The sequence below is a fragment of the Diprion similis genome, chromosome 10 (genome assembly GCF_021155765.1).
Source record: "Diprion similis isolate iyDipSimi1 chromosome 10, iyDipSimi1.1, whole genome shotgun sequence".
NCBI lineage: Eukaryota > Metazoa > Arthropoda > Insecta > Hymenoptera > Diprionidae > Diprion > Diprion similis.
This window is the reverse complement of record NC_060114.1, coordinates 22225480-22243195: the sequence shown is the minus strand read 5'-3', so window position 1 is coordinate 22243195 and position 17716 is coordinate 22225480. Positions and strand designations below refer to the sequence as shown.

The window sequence follows — 17716 nt, the reverse complement described above, 5'->3', positions numbered from 1 at the left end:
AATCTACATCTATATCATACAAGGTATATTAGGCTGGTCCGTATTTAGAGTGTTGACAAATTTTTATTCAGACTATCTTAGAGTTAAGGTAAAAATCTGAAAAACTTAGGCAATTGTTTTTGAATTATTTGAAGTTGATTTGAGGGGTTGAGGCGAAAAATTTTTTCAACACCCTAAATAAGGACCAGCCTGAGATATATCAAGGAACAAAGGGTCATTTCTTTACTTGCGAAACCCACTGCCAGATATCAGATTTGAGATTAGTGTAATTATCGCTGGTCGAGAGTTTCGAAATGGATCAATCTTGAACAGTTTAGTACCGAAAAACTGTATTTTCAGAGTTGCATCACTGTTGTCACCGATCTATATAGACCATATAATACATACATATATATGCCTCTGTATAATATGTGTAGTATAATTTTTACGTTTATCAGCACACGCAGGCATAACATATTACAGCCGATCGGTGGTCACGAGTTATAGCTACGAAGTATTGGTATATGTATACGTTTGCGCAAAGCGTCGCACGTCAGATGTACTGAAAATCACTTGATTAATTTTTGTATGCAGAACATGGGAATGAATTTATAGGTTTAAGATACAGACTCTGTAAACGAATGTTTGATACATTTGACGTGTTAAGCTATCGTTCTATGAACCAATGCCTATATTTTCTAATTTTTCTTTGTAAAAAGCATATACCGGAATTTCTGTGACAGCTGGGCTACTTTTTTGACGATCCTTTGGTATTATCACAATTTGCCAAATTTTATTTTACTACGAGTTGAGAAAATCAGACAAGATTTTTTCCAGGATATTAAAACTATAACTATACAGCTATCTTCCGAGGTTGCACTTATTTCATGAAACTGTAAACCCGCAAGTAGGATAAAAAAAATTAACGCAATTAACGGGTTTAAAAAATTATAAACTGAACTGTTAGTCGATAGAAAAATTGCAGAATAGCGCATCTGAAAAAGACCAATGATTCTTTCTCTCGTGAATATAGTGTGCTTACGAGGTAGTGCACGTCTTTTTTTGTTTGAAGTCGTGAAAATGGTGAACACAAAACAGAAAAGAAACATTTCTTGCAAAATTTTCACGAAGAAATGTTCAATTACGGTAATAATCAACTTATCACAAAAATATTACGCTACGTTTTAGATACTGCACTTGTAAGTATATATTGTGTCCAAATTTCAAATCAATCGCTTCCCTGCTTTCCGAGATTTATTGTTGACCAGTTCGGAAGTAGAATTATCTTGTAGCTATATATAAAAATGAAAAAGTTTTGTTTCATATTTTCGAGCTGATAAATGTTTTGAATGTAGAGTAATTGTGTTTAATGCAAGGGTATAGTCAGATCCTTTAACGAGGGTTTTCAGTTTCTTGACAAATTTTGAAGAACGTGATTCTTACTGTACCCAATTTTATTTTAGACGATGTTATCTGTTTTAGCCCCTAAATTTGGCTGTACAACTTCTGATCTGGAATTCTTAGTTTTAATTTCCATTACTTTTTCGAAGGTATACGGAAAAAAGTATAACCACATTGACAAGAAAGCCGCATACGTAAATCAATACTACCGTAACCATTACTCGTCGTTAGTGGTCTTTCGCTATTTTTCACCATCGCCATAAGTATAGTACGTCTTGCACATATCACTTCATCGCCAATCGCATTCACGTCTGATTGTGTTTTTCCTCAGCGTCAGAACTTATGTATGTATGTACCTACCCGTGATCTTCCGTTGCAATTATGGAGAGTATATAGAGGGGAGGCCTAACTCGGCGCTACACGTGGTGCCAAAACTCAAGAAAATAGTAACTCCTCTTTGCGCGGTTACGTGGCGCCCACAACGCTTTTTCTCGATACATATATATGTCTGTATATGAAAGTAAAACACAATGTTTCCCCCACTCCGAACTACAAATCCAAGAATAATCTGCGCCAGCGCCGTCATTGGCAAGAATCAAAACTATTATTTGCCGAAATTTCGGCTGTGAGGCCTCCTTCTTTCTACCCTCCGTTGTTGCAATAACCGCTCATACACGGGTAATTAAAATAGAAAGTAAAATCAAACTTCTACGATATAATATGCTGATAAAAGTTCAACGGTTTTATGCATCCAAGGAGTCGTTGTGCAGCAGTCGTAGAACTTGTAGTTGTTTCAACCGATGACGCGTGTAGCAATTTTTACAAAATGGTGTTGCGCAAAATGGTGTTGTGAAAGTATTGATATTTCTTCGACTTTTTTTTAAATCTTAAACCGATACGATTATTCTGAATTCTATTCGCCATCATTACAAAAAATTACTATCGACCTTCGATAGTTCTGACATTACATGAGATTAATTTTTTTAAATTATAGTCTTGAAAAAAAAAAAAAATAATTAATGATTCGATGAGGCAGTACTCAATGTTGTCTCGCACTCCTCCAGTTTCGCTTGAGGTTTTGTTTGCTATAAAGCAAGGAGAAAATTAAGTAGCAGTGAAATATTTTAGTATTCGAAAATTGAAAGATTTATTAGTTTTAACGAATTTCAACACAGACTTTTCGGTACTAAAAAGAAATAAATGAAATCAAAATTTCAACGACGTCGAGGGAGTATAGTAAAAAAAATTTCCAATCCAGTCCTTTCGCGTGAGGTCATTTTTAGTGAATAGGCATAAGAATCTCGGAAAAGAGCGAAATCTAAAAAAGCCCCTTTTCTGAAGCGATCTAGTATACACAGCTTATAATATTTTCACCAGCTTTCGGTGAATCCGAGGTACCGCTTGTAAAGCGCTACAAGTACTCATTTAATTATGACGATTTATATCTATACATACCTATAATTTCACGGCCAACTGCGCGTATCTTATGCGTAGATATGAAAGGAAAATTAGTCAGGAAAATTAATTCGAGCATTCTTAAATACTGATAAAAATCTGTCAGCAGTACGTCCGTACCACATCTGGTAACGCATAATATTTTAGTGGTAATCCTATCCATGCGTACATAATATATATGTACTATAAGTATTCAGCTATACACTCCGGAACTTAGTCCAACTGTTACATAATTTGTCGGGATAATGCAATTTTGCAAGAAGGAAAGAAAAAAAAAAAAAACAGACAAAATTTGGCTACCGGTACTCGTATAGACTGCTAATAGAGAAACATGCCAGCCGCAAATTTTATTTACAGCAAAACAAGCGAACGCGAAGCTGCAATCGGCCAAGTCAACTGAAGATGATAGCAACGAAGGTAAGATGATTCTATACAGATCAATCCACAAGTAATGATGTGCTATCGACCCTACAACCCATGCAGTTTAATCAAAGTATAGCTTTTACGTACATATGCCCATTAAACACATAAACACAGCATTTATTAATACCTTTACAGTTTGATAACGTATATGTAACATATGGGGTATTCCATGTCAAATTAACAGTCCATGTACCTCACCCCCTAGTAATTTTTTAGTATAATATTCTTATCGAACCAAAATGGGTCTCAGAATTTTTTCAGATTTTTTTAACCACCGGTGAAATTTGAAGAAAATCGAAAAACCAATTCCGAAAACGCCATTTTTAAAAAATTGAAAAAATTCACACAGACTCTATGAATTGAAATGTGATTTTTGAGCACCACACGATAATAGGATCTCAATATTCGTAATTTTTTTCGCAAGTTTTCCGTTCTGCCATGTCGGAATTAGAGTTTTTTTTCTATTCCCCGATTTGAATAGATCACGGAATCATGAAAATAATGTGATTCTGAAATCTACTTAGATCAAGGTATAGTTCGGAATAGGAGAATGAAAAAAAAAAAATAACTTCGCCATGGAAGAACTAAAAACTTTCGAAAAAAATATTAAATATTGACAAAAATCTCATTTTAATTCATAGAATCTGTGAATTTACTTAGATTTGAGGAAAATGTTGGCTTCGAAATTAGTTTTCCAATATTTTTATAAATTACATCAGTGGCTAAAAAAAATCTGATAAAATTCGCGAGACCATCTTGGGCTGGTAAGAACTTCATACTAAAAAATGATCAAAATTGAAGGGGATGTGATACATGGGCTGCTAATTTGACGTGGGATGCACCACGTATGTGTTATGCTTTGTTGTTACACATGTTTACGTATAATGGATTCGCGCAGTCCGAGCCATTGCTGCATCTTTTAATTTGAATTCGTTTCGAAGTTTGAAAATCGATCGCGGACCACGATCAGAGCTTGCAAATGTTGAAAATCGAGCTGGCTTATAGGGAACCTGCGTGCCTACACAAGCATTAGATTTATTATGAGGTTGCGGAGACTGTGCTGACAGCGGTTAGCGCAAGTCACGAACTCACATGAAGTAGCACAAAAAGTACGCGTAATGGATGTTATGAATAGGAGGATAAGAGACAATACAGGGACATTTATTGAATATTCACTGGCCGACCCTTGAGCTAGAAACCGAATGTGTCAGTCACACTACTGGTCAGTAGTAGTCAATAAATAACCTTGTATTATGTGGACCTATATGAAGTTTCAAACTGAGAAAATGACTAGTATGGGTATTTCTAACACATTATTAATACACCCTTGTGGATTAAGGTCTTGTTTCGTCGATCTTGCAAGTTGCATGTATGATACGTAACTTGAATCGAGAAAGGGTCGACCAATTTTTCGGGACATATTTTATATATCCGGTTGAAACAATCTCAATTCTGATAAGAGTTTGTGAAACAAATACCTTTCAATGCCAAAACTTGGAAAGTGCAGTGTTTTGAAGAGATAAAAAGTCCCTAAAAGTTTCGGCGACTACTCTATGAAAAAACCGTGTACACCAATGTAAAAATGAGATGCATATAATTCGAAGGATCAATATGCATATGCCGGGTAGTTGACATAGTACGTACGATTAAGTACAATATTCTAGTCTCGCGGCATGTCAATCACCGAATATCAGGCACTGTATTATTTGGAATGTTGCAGCATGAATTTTCATTACTTATTGTTAAGTTCGCATCATCAAGCCTCATGCATCCGTTGCGTTTATACCAATAGAAGCCAATAGTTGCCGATGAAGATTAGTGAAGAATTATTGTATACGTGGTGTAGTTTACGTTTACGCTTTAAAATTGGCCAAACTTTGTTCTTAGTTTCCAATTGCCTCAGACCAGAGGTTGCTATATCGTAACTTGTAGGCGTTGACGAATGAAGAATATACCGATGAAACGTCGTCAAGTTAAGTTTCCCACGTTCGACTTGACTGTGCGTTGCTGTGTTTATATATTTATTTGCTGGCCGTATACTCAGTTTGCAATTACTCAAGTTACTTATCGATGTACTAATGGATTTTTGGTTACAGGACCGACTCTGGAGCCAGCCCTACCTCGGCGGAAGAAATGTCCAGAGCTTGCTTACAAGAGTCACGAGTTTATGACGGCTGCGGATGGCAGCGGGATGGATTCTATGGACTCCAACATGTTTGCGGATAAAACTCAGGTGCAACCGACTATACAACTATTTTAGGGGTGATAGACGAGGTGTACTGGGAGGATTCGGTGAATCTCGTCGCTCGGTGTCAGTAATCAGGCAACCGGTTACATTTTACGTACCTATGTCCATACGTGCAAACGTGATTATGTGGTTGCCTAACTGCTGGTATCGAGCGGTGAGATTGACCGAATCCTCCCGGTATGCACAATAGCTGCTAATGAAATTGGTGATCTGTTTGAAAAGATGAGCGACAATAGGTTTGAAAAGCATTGCGCTGTCTTATAAGAATCGCTTCATCGGAGAAGAGGGTGTAAATAACTTTGCGTCACGTGTGAAGGATTTCTTTTGAAATGCGATATAACATCGGGTTCGGAAAGTTGTTCGGGTGTTTTGAGACCTGGTCTATACCTGCAGACTTATCAGCGTTAAACTCTTTGATCGACGATTTATCGAGGGCTGTGACCGTTCCGGATTAACGCGGTGTGTTTTAGTTGATCATAAAGAATTAGCCGGAGAATCAAAGATTATAACGGCAAGTCTATTTATAATTTATTCTTAGGCAGCTACTGCAGCGCCAGAGCTGCCAACTAGCCAGCTGAGTAAGGCGATCTCACGAATCAGCACTGAGTATCGTTTACAGTTTGCCTGGCCCAGGCGATCTCAGTTGACCAACGGCGAAGTCTGTTCATCCGGCGGACAGGCTGCAGCTGGTGGCGGTGGTGGCAGCGGAATCGGTACAAGTGTCGGGACAGCAGCGCCTCCGCGAAAGTCTTTGAGCATGGGAGCTCTGAAACAGGGAATCGTTCCATCTGCCCCAGCCCCCGTACATAAAAAGAGGACCAACGACGTTGACCGCAAGCGGGATGGTAATTTCACAATCAGTTCGAACTTGTAAATCTTAGGAATTGTACTTGAATTTCTTCTTGCGGCAGTAATTACTAGAGTTTGCAAATCGTTCATTTCTTCGACAACATTTATTTTGAATTGTGCGAATTACAGTTCATGTAAATAGACATAACAGTTCAGAGTGTAAATTTGCAATATGAGTCGGAGGTAAGCCGAAGACGAATATCGCAAATATGCAAGGCGACAAGACCGTTGCATCCTTATTGCACGTGATTCTTTATACAACAAGAGTATGTTTCGCGTTTTTTCACGAAGCCTGAAATTGAGGTTATGGTCGAGTGATGTAAGATTTGTTCGCAACAACGCATGCGCGCTGTACTGAAAGGACCACTTTTAACTCCTAGGACTCAAAAATGGTTTTTTAAATACTCCACGCATGCGCATTCGCAAACTCACTTGGCCGTCATAGAAATGGGTACCTTCTGTACGGGACAGACGCATTGAAAAACACGTAAAATATGCTCGCGTTATATAAACGATATTTTCTCCCAAAATTTTCAAGAATCACGGAGTTCTAGGTACATAATTTAACTGAAAACCTGAAGATTAAATGACATGATTTTGCAAAGTTTCTTCTCGTCTTACCAAAGTTCAAGTCGAGGAGACCGCTTTACTGCTTTAATAAGAACCAATCATTAGAAAATCTTCTTGAGATAATCTGGTCCTTCGATTCCATTACATTGTATCGACTTGTTGTGCTCTGTAGGTGTGCAGCCATCCGAGCTTGAACCCTTGGTGGGCAGCAATGGAATTGATGTCGCGGATGGAGTGGTTCTTGAGGGAGAGGAACACGACGAAGAATTGGTACAGCCGAAAGTAACGTTCAGGTAATATCTTTTGAGGCCGATAGTTCTAGGGCTTGGTGAAAAAAGAAGCGTTTTCGAAGTTTTGCATTACAGCATGTAAAAACCGGCCAAAGTTTGTTGAAGCGTTAGGAAAGCTGCCCTGCAATCGCTAAAAAATTTCGGTAATCAAATACAACGAAAAATGAACGAAGTATTATAGAGAGCAGCTGCACAGAATCAAATGCGAACCTCTATGAAGAGTGTGATGTACAAATAGGTTTTATGTTTTGTATTTCACAACGACGTAGCTGAATAGGCATAAATGAAAAGTACCTGGATGTGAGCCAGGTTCTATGGACTGCACTCGTGTCAAACTTGTGCGGAACTTGAATTCAGTTCAATCAGTGATAGAGCAGGTTCATGTACAAGCAGCAATTCGACTACTACTTACATAAGAAGGCATATGGCCAATTGTCAGAAAACACTGCCCACAGGCGGTTTCTGTGTGTTCACTTACCAATAGGTACCCCAGGTCGATATTATGTTATAGTTGACTAAAACGAAGTGATACGTTTTTTTTAATCTACAATTAAATACATTAAGGGGGTGAAACCACCCTGTAAAGTAAGGCATGTCAAGGGGCGATTTGACAGTTCTATTTTTTTTGTTTTTGAGAGAATCACATTCATCATATCTCGTTATTAGAAAACTTTACTAGATGTATTGGTTAAAAAATATCATGTTCTTGTGGGTGAAACTGCCAAATCGCCCATTGACATGCCTTACTTCGGATGGTGGTTTTACCCCGCTCAAAGTGTTTGATGGCAGATGAAAAAAATATGTGTCACTTAGTTTTTAGTCTATTATAACATATTAAAAAAAAACGAATTGGAGAGTGTGACCTGGGATACCATGCCTGTTAGCTACACCCTTGAGTGCCAAGTGTCATATTCATTTTTAAAAAAGTTGGACAATGCTTCACTGTTAAAACTTCTTAAAGTTGGCAATCTCTCAAATGCGAATACCGAGTCTGATTCGTACTTTTTTCACACGCATTAAGCCTGTATTAAACTGTCGAACATACGGATTCGTCTGCCGACAGCTTTTTGTCAGTTTCTAAAGAAAATTTTAGACAGAGTTACGAACCATGTGCACACTTTATGTAAATATATGCAATAAGCTACAGTAGCCCGGTGGCGCGGGACATCATTTCGTTTTCTTAATAGTAATATTAGAGCAACGGTTGAATATTTTCAATAACCGCTCATTATGGTTACCATGCTGCACACTAAGAATTCTGAACATTTTCCTCGTGTCTCTGTGAATTCGATTAACCAGAAACGTCTGTCGCGATGGGCGCAATATTTTCAGGGGAAAAAAATCAGGTGGTAAGTCCGTAAGGATAGCGGAAAGAATTGAAGGTAAATCAAGCAATCCAGAAGTACCAAATCCGACCACCAATATCGCAGAACTTAGACGCCTCGCGGATGAGTATAAGGTAACGAATGAAAAGGTCACGCTGCGACCCTTGCATATGTAGTTTCGTGTGTCAATCTGTTTTCATTACGGTCTTGTATACAGGTGTGCAAACGACCGCACGTTTCGGTGATGGGGGTCTACACATAGCGAGGCCAAATTGATAGTCTTAACGACGCCGCGTGAGTCGCCTTGTATGCAGCAATGTTGCAAATCAATCGTCGATTCTTATTTACCAAATACATGGAAAGCTTGAATTGTCTCAGAGTGTAAGAATAGTTACAGAGATCACAAAATTAGCTGCTCGACCTTCAAAGTGTCGATAAATCATGAACTATAACCCCCACCATGGAACATTCTCAGACCCGTATACAAGACTATGATATTCATTATGATTTTCCACGTCGAAATCAGAGATTGGGGGAATCGAGCTGATGACGATGACGGGACAACTTCAACTTTATGAAACAACCGATTATTTTCGACCAACACTCGAGTCGTTAACATTTTGACTACTAACCGCCTCACAGCCAAATACAATATGGCATTGTGCAAATGCAAATGTAAATCGAAGCATGCGGTTATTGTTGTTCGTAGCCTATTAGATGCGTAAAGTGACTCCAAAAATTCTTGCAAGTTTTGACTCAGCTTAAAAGGGTGTACATATACTACCAGCGCTGGCGAAAATTATTATGAGTATAGTTGTATTTTACGGAGTATATTGTGAAAAATAACACAAAATATTCATTACATAGTATTTATTGATCAGTCGAAAGTGCGAAAAAAGTTTATTGAAAAAATTATTTATAATAAATTACATGTGTAGTTGAATTTTTTTGGCCACCTGAGTTGCGCTTCGTGAGTTGAAATGAAAAATTCAAAAAGATTCTTGTACAGTGACGTTTTTCGTCATAGTCTGTCGAGCTAAACTTTTTAACTTAGAAAAATTAACTATTTTTTGACATTTTGAAGGTTGAAGAACTATTTTAATCTAAAATTTTATTTTCCGATTGTCTTGACTTTACCTCTTCCTTTTGAATAATCAATAAATAATATCTGGTCAATATTTTGTGTCATTTTTCACACTATACTCCGTATAATATAACCGTATGAATATTAATTTTCGCCAGCATTGGAGGTATATATCCCCTTAGAGGTCTTCTGCATCTAAATCTATAACGCGCGGAAAAAAGCAACGTCATATCTAAACCAACAATACTCGTTTTGGATCACTGTACATGCATACTTGATCAGGCATTTGTAAATATCTATATTCATTATACATAGCTAATTTTGAGCATGCAAGTGTTCGTTTCTTTTATTTATTTTTAATACTATCACTGTTGTCTTAGTTCACTCAATATACATATAGACGATACGAACCCTGAAAGAGAAATCTTCAGCACTTTTGTTAACGCTGTAAATTCCTGAAGGATGACCCAACCTAGGGTCAACCAACCCTATATTACGTCCTTTACAGTTCACTCAACTTCCAATAAAACATATACGTGCACATTATTGACTTCCAAAGGTTCAGATGTAAACCATACGAAGTAGCATTCTACGCAAATATTTAAATGTCCGATCGTTTTACTTGAATAGCTTCGGGATTGGGGCCGCGGCTTGGCGGCTGAGGAGGATTTATCGTTGGGGAAGCGTGTTACCAGTAATCACGCGCTCGACGCACTTACGCTTGCCAGGCCAGTACAAATGTCTATGATGTTTATCGTTTTACCCTGTGTCTGTAAAGTAAAACACGATATTAGTTTCTATGCTTTGATGTTGGAATCTCGGTTCTCTATTAAGAGCTCGAAATTCTGTTCACAATTCCACAGGGCTACTGCGGTATCACAAGGTTGTGCATATGTATGTGGGATTTAGAGAGAAAATTTGTATCACACCCAGTATCGACGAAATAGTGACATTGCTATAATTGAGTGCCACGATAGACTAGGCTGTGTCAATTAAAAGATGTGCTTGTTCGGCAGGCCGAGAATTAAAATAATCTAGTCTGGTAAACGTCGTATAATAAAAATGCTCTCAAGGTTGTGGCACAACCTGTAAGTTGACCTGAAAATCGAGGACAAGTTAGAGAATTTGAAAACCATTACTCAAGATAGGGAAAAATTTTTGAAAGAAATCATTTTTGAACTGCACATATGTCACGTAGTAATCTCCTTATATTCATTTGGCATTGTGGCGATCTTATCGCGTGACAGGATTCTCGTAGAATTTTTTTTACCTAGTTTGAATTTTATCAATAAGACGAGCAAAGTTAAAGTAATTTTCTTGAGATTTTGTGAATAATAATTTAGGAAATGATTGAAGGGTAACAGCATTTTTTCTATTGAAAATTTGAGCAGTTCACTAAAAAGTATGATTCGATACCTCGTTTCTGGTACGATCACCTGCTTGAATGTTAGCGAAAAAATTTCGTTATTTCTGGATTAAGGTTCTTTAAAGATTAGCGTAATATATGAACAATTGAATCTGTGCACGTGCAACAATTCTGTATATTACGCACACATGAAATTATGCCATTCGTGTATCAAATTGATGTTGTTGCTCGACATATTTATTCTGGATCGTATTAATGTACAAATTTCACTTTGTTCATTATGCAATGCACTATTGTATTCTTAACTTTTTTCACTCGAGGAGGTTTGTTACTTTGGTCTAATTATTTTTCAAAGCCCATGCAGATCAATTAATTCTATGCAATCTTCACGTATTTCTCTAATCTTCTACTTGGGCTTGGTAGCAAACTTCCTTAGGACCGTTGGAAAAAGATATAAATACACTTTTGTCAGTGTCGTTAGTGCATCCCGAATTAAAGTTGCAAGTTGTAAAACATGAGAATAGCACTGATCTCAGTCTCTGACAGCAGATCAGTTACAAAAGAGGAGAAGGAGCAGGAAAACACAAGAAAGATCGGGCCTACGCAAACAACGGCGATGCCACCTGCGGGCCGAGCGTCAGCGGTACAAGTCCGGCCTTCCTCCGTTCAAACTCGTCCAGTTTATTCTTTCCTGCAGGATGACACAAAGATGGTAAGGTATTCACCATTCCACGGCTCAACCTTCTGTATATAATGTACTACATCAGTAGTGATATATGGAGATTTCTGTATACAGATCCCGATATCGACATTTATCTTGCCGACATTTTTAGCCGCTTCACAGCGCAGACGCAAACCCTTTTCCCGATGATCGATATAATGGTGACACAGAACGCAGAGCGGAAGATGTTTTTCCGATGGTCGATAATGTCGACGAGCGTGGGAATTACCTTCACCCAAAAAAAGCGTTTTTGTCTGAGTTGTGAAGCGGCTAAAAATGTCGGTAAAATGTCGGTATCGGGATCTGTACGCAGAACTCTCCTTATATCATTGCTTAAATCAAACTTTCACCGTCCCTTCAGGATAATGAAAGAGCGATTGCTCGCGCAAGAAAAGACTTCTTGATCCGTCATCATCTGGACCGCACAACTGGTGTGGGTAAGTCTATGACGGTTGATATATTTGAAAGCTAAAAGCTCCTTCGTCGAGCACGAATTACCTCTCCTATACGGATAGTACACCATGTTGTGTTTTTCTTTCTCCTAGGGGATGGCGCACTACTCCCTTCTCCGACGCGGGAAAAGCTGGAGCCAGTGATGCCACGACGCCGTGATGAATCGAAGGATGTACGAGAGGAGATTCAACCAAGGGTCAAATCCAGTCCGAAGAACAGCCCCAGGGCTGGTCGTTCACAGAGCCTCGGTCCAACCGCAACCGAAAGACGGTCACCGAAGCGGCAGCCCGTGCGGGCTCCGTCGCTCACGAAGGATTCAAAAGTAAGATATCTTCATTAGGGTACATACCACGGTCTTATATACAGGTCTGGAAACTTCAATGCTGGAAGCTACGATTACGTGCATCATTTAGCAAGGACAGATTTCGGTTCTAACGGGGCTGCTAGGTGTCGTTACAGTTCTATTAGTATGATATACATAACCTCAATACCGATATAAAGAAGCATGGATCGACTAGTGCTGTCTTTGTCTAATTCCACGGTTTTATATATGGTGTCGCGTCACCGGAAGCGTGATGATCACAACGAACCTAGTGGCAATTAGTGAACTACCAATGTGTCTTCAATAAGAGACCCACTCCTTTCACTGGAGTCTTCAGAGCTGTATGTAAGACCGCGGTACATGCATTGATGCTTCATGTGCTGTTGTGTTGCGGCACTGGAGACTTACGATTATACTCACATACTCACGTTGCATGAAAATTCTGTTTGTGAAGGAAAAGTCCAAGGAGGTGAAGGACAAGGAAAAGGAGACGAGCGACCGAGCAGTCGAGCCAGCGAGGCATCCACGACCGAGTAAGTCTTTGGAGTTATTGAATGATAGATATGGTGTGAATATCACCAGATAGTATATCGGTTGGAATTTCTTTTAATTCTATGCGTGATGCTGTTGCGAATGAACCCCGTACTATCCAAGTTGTAGTGTCATTCCGAATATACGAAGTCGACTCTGGATGTAAGACAACTGGTGACTTCAATTAATACTTTATTTCACAAACATATCTAGTATGGAAAACCTCGACTTGTGTTCAGAATGATGCAGTAATTATTTATACATTGTTTATTCTCATCATAAATTTACACGTTCACTTTAATATTCTGTGCTGATATATATTATCAAGATGAGACGAAAGTATGTTTGCGTGATTGATATACATACGAGGGAAGGGAAAAGTTTACTCGTAAATAATTACCCAGTTATAATGGCGCAGACCAAGAAAGGAGACCACAGTTATGCGGTATTATCTACCAAAGCCAAGTCTAAATTTTGATCAAGTATACAATGCGCCTATTAGATATTTGTATACTCTCAATGGGTGGGGGTCAAAAGGTAAATTGCCGGACAATAAAAGGATCGCAATACCGAACATCCAAAGTAGGGTAAATCAATTTCGGAGGATTTCAGAATGGTGGAAATCGAAGAACAGAAAATTCGAAATGTGTCATACTAACAGAGTAAATTGGTATAGAAAGCCGAAATACAGAATTTTTGACTCTTTGACATGTTGACCTTCCCGTAATTCGCTTTTCTATGCTGTAAAATTGTATGAAACAGTGTACGGGAAACCGAAACATTCGATATTTTACCTTTCTATTCGTCATTCTACTTTTTGAACCCAGCACCTCTCAATGAGATTCGAACGCCTCTTACAGGGAAAGCTGGTGCTCAGTTTCTCTGATCATCTGATCAATAACTGGGTTAGGTAACTACGCTCCTAAACCTTTTGTTTTATCAATCTGTCCCATGAGAGGCGCCCAAATCACATTTTCACTTTTGATTGAATAATCTTTTCATGTGGAGTTGTAGCCTCTTTTTTATCATCTGTGGTTAGTGTTTGCCCGTTATATGTATATATATATTAGGGTGGTCCGTAATAAGGTCAATTTTGAATTTTGACTGCCGCGCCCCCTAGATTGACTCCAAATAATGAAGAAATAACTCTCTAATTTTTGTCGATTCTCATCTTAACTTTAACTCGTGCCCCAAAGATGGTGGATTCCTTTCAACACCTTCAGGGGCACATCGAATTTACCGAACAGATCTAGATGAAATTTGGTATAGGGTAGTTTCTTGGGTAGCTGATTACGAATCTGAACTCAAAGTTTGAAAATTTAAAATGGCGGATTTGATATGGTGGAGTGAAATCCAAAAGTCATTTTATTTCCATAAAACTTGGTATTCGGGGGTTTTCGAGGTCGCTGATTACGAATCTGAACTCGAAATTACAATATTCAAAATGGTGGACCCAAAATGGTAATATCAAGTGTCTTTTAAGATTTTGGTCCACCAAATTAGATCAGCTACTTTGAATTTTCAAATTTTGAGTTCAGATGCGTAATTGGTGACCCAAGAAACCCTCCTATACCGTATAAATCCGTTCGGTAGACTTAAATTGAGACGCCTCTGAAAGTGTTGAATGGGGAAATCCACCCTTTTGAAGGCAGGGGTTAGAATTGAGATAACAATCTGAAAAAATTAGGGGATTATTTTTTAATTATATGGAGCTGATTTGGGAAGTGAGATGGTCGAAATTAAAAAATGACCTTTTTGAGGACTACTCTAATATATATATGTGTGCATTGGCCGATGATAGATGCAGCCGTCATATATTTGGAACAATGGGGACTGTGTATAATGTAATGATTTTAGTATTACACATTCATTGTCATCGCCTATATATGGTATACCGCATGGTAAAGTTTATGTGTACAACCATAGATCTTTCATACTGTCAGTATTAATTTTTCAATGTATACTAAATACTCGTCTATAATCTACATACTTACATCATACATGGATTTTATCCATAGTTGTGTTCAAAATAAGTTACTTGATTGTCTCGTGTTGTAGTAAAAGCATATGAATTTGCCTCCAACTAATTTTAGTTACAACGCATCGCTATTAGTGGGTACTTTTTTACCTTGTAAGGCGACTAAACGACTAGGTAGGTACCTACACATCCGAAATCTATATCCAGGGTATTTTGGATTAAGCCGGAATTTCGCTGGGAATTGAGTCTGCTTCTTGGGATTTGTACGATTGGTCATTTTTCACACTAAAGAGCACAGCGCAAGGCTGGATTATCTGACAAGTTCATAGATGGCTTTAAAGCCCACCTAAACTCATACTTTGAAGTAGAATTAGGCAAAATTTGAGTTTTAATTTTCTTTATACCGAACTTTCTACCGAAGATTCTAGCAGATCCTCATTACTGTAATGTTGTGATTCCATGCCCTCTCCAGAGTTAATGTGTACAATTTTAATTCATGAAAGTACTCGAAAACATTACAAATACCGTGCAACCCCGAGTCAATGGGTGAATTCAAAGTGTTGTAACTCGTCGAAAAACCGTGCTAATTAAAAAAATTCAAAAATTTCCGGACATTGCTTCTTAGCTACTTTACCAGATGAAAAACGGCCCTTATTAATATTTCTGAAATGTGGCACGACCTACAATCACATCAACTTCTCTATTCGATGCCCCCCTTGAAACTGAACAACTTTCATTTTGTTTAAAAGTATTTAGTGTACCGCGCTTGGTTTTCGATACATACTAATAACTCGTTTAAAACGTGACACACTGCACAGAAAGCTATATAGCCGTCCGTCATGATCGGCAGTCTATTTAAACTTAGTGGCCGGTTTCCTAAATTTTCCAGAGTCCCTCATCACTTCATGCACTATGGCTCCTTGTGAACAGTTTGCACGAAGTGACACGGTGTATGTTCTAGGGCCGTACAATCCAGTCGTTATTTACCGCGGTTAATTGATTTTTATACAAATTATATTTTAGCCGAATCAAACATTGACCGGTTAAAACCATATTGGACAGTTAACCGGTCTTAGCCAGTTAACCGATTACCTAAACCATTGACTATAATTAACCAGGCCAACCATTTTTGCCGGTCGAATCGGTTAAATTATACAGCTCTAGTATGTATGTACCTTGTAATTACGAAGTCGCAGGGCTTTTGAAATGTACCAACTTGTATGGATGATTGTAATTGGATGCCGATCGAGTGAAATGGGGAGCGTAGAGGACGAGTACCTATTGATAGGTATTTAGATAGTATAGTGCAATGATCGCTTATTGTATTTGTACAATATGTTCTAGCCTCCCTTGCAACCAATGCTCCCGCCCACCGCCCCTTTCATCACGCCAAACCTGCAACCGCCATAAAACCTCCAGTAAAACATTCAGTTCATTCATCCGTCACGCATCCATCCGCCTCAGCTACCGCAGCTACTGTCGCTGCCGCGGCGAAACTGCAGGAACGTGCAAAGCATTCTCTGAATCAAGCTCAGGTCAAACTAGCTGGTGCATCAGCTGTCCAGCCTACTACCGCCCAACCTAAATCATCCTCTGATTCGTTACGAAACGCGTCTCGAGCCGCTATCATCCGAGCTAGTAAGTAGCATGCTAGACTTACCGATCCGCTGGTATGACCCTGATATACTTTCATACACCTTTTATAAATGTCTATTTATTTTTGCCTGCTCATTTTCTATCTGTCATACCTACTAATGGGGAATTTCGCTTTCAACCGACCCGCCGATATCCAATAACTCTTTTCATACAGCAAGCTTCATATTTCGTTTGATAAGGTTACATTTTTATTTCTAACATTGCGTCAAAAACGAATAGAGGCGTCATATTTACATACCATTCTGATTAATTAGTTGGAATCGCAGAAGAACTGATTTCAAAAAGTTGTAAAACTGTCTAGACTCTGTTTTTTAATATCTTATGACTCTGGATGAAAAAAAATATCACGTTTCAAAGTCGGTTCGATTTGAAATACCCCGTAAATTTTTTTTTTACAATCTGAAATTGATCCTTGTATATTGTTTTTTCTCACGCTTTTTTTTGAGTTTTCGATGTGCCTTTCTGATGTACAAACCTCCTATACGATCGCTCAATGTGCGTTCATCTCGTAAGTGTGTATTGAATAAGTTGTGTGAGTGCATGCGCGTGGAAGTTTGTGGAATATTGATGGAGCCTGTGCTTTCGTTACTTGACCGTTGACTTTTTCAATCTTGCCGACATTACATCATATTATATTACAGTCATAGATCTAATTTTCATAACGATCGTTATAGTACAAAGAAGTTTCATTCGTACGGTATTAGGGGCCATTCATTAATTACGTAAGGGTCCAGGGAGGGAGGGGGGGTTTGAAAAATCTCTACATGACCTTATCTCGGTGGGGGGGGGGGGGGGGGGGGTAAAATCCATTCTTACGTAATATTTTATTACTCTTCCCAATACTAAATAATTATTCAGAATAAAAATAAAAATCTTTGATTTATATGAAATAATGACGTGTTTTAGTGTAACTGAACCTTCTCTAACGACATTCAACTATTTAACGCTTCTTAGGGAAATTCCAGGTAAAATCTTACGTAAGAACGGGGAGGGGGGGTCCGAGAAATCTTACGTATCCTTACATGGGGGCAGGGGGGGTAAAAAACGGCCAAAATCGTCCTTACG

The 17716-nt window shown here is 38.5% G+C and overlaps 1 protein-coding gene across 11 annotated transcripts in view; it reads left to right on the top strand.

Annotated features, from left to right (window-relative positions):
• The window catches only part of LOC124410834, a 30197-nt gene that overhangs the window by 3816 nt on the left and 8665 nt on the right, over positions 1-17716 (top strand). For 4 of the 11 annotated variants that reach the window (XM_046889495.1, XM_046889492.1, XM_046889493.1 and 1 more), the window contains 11 exons: positions 3193-3252; positions 5355-5491; positions 6045-6351; positions 7098-7218; positions 8548-8674; positions 10255-10352; positions 11540-11702; positions 12073-12148; positions 12257-12486; positions 12941-13019; positions 16340-16633. In XM_046889495.1, coding sequence (XP_046745451.1) covers positions 3193-3252; positions 5355-5491; positions 6045-6351; positions 7098-7218; positions 8548-8674; positions 10255-10352; positions 11540-11702; positions 12073-12148; positions 12257-12486; positions 12941-13019; positions 16340-16633 — 1692 coding nt within the window. Of the gene's footprint in view, positions 1-3192; positions 3253-5354; positions 5492-6044; positions 6352-7097; positions 7219-8547; positions 8675-10254; positions 10353-11536; positions 11703-12072; positions 12149-12256; positions 12487-12940; positions 13020-16339; positions 16634-17716 lie in introns of all 11 variants that reach the window. The other 7 variants (XM_046889502.1, XM_046889497.1, XM_046889496.1 and 4 more) reach the window with 5 other exon arrangements.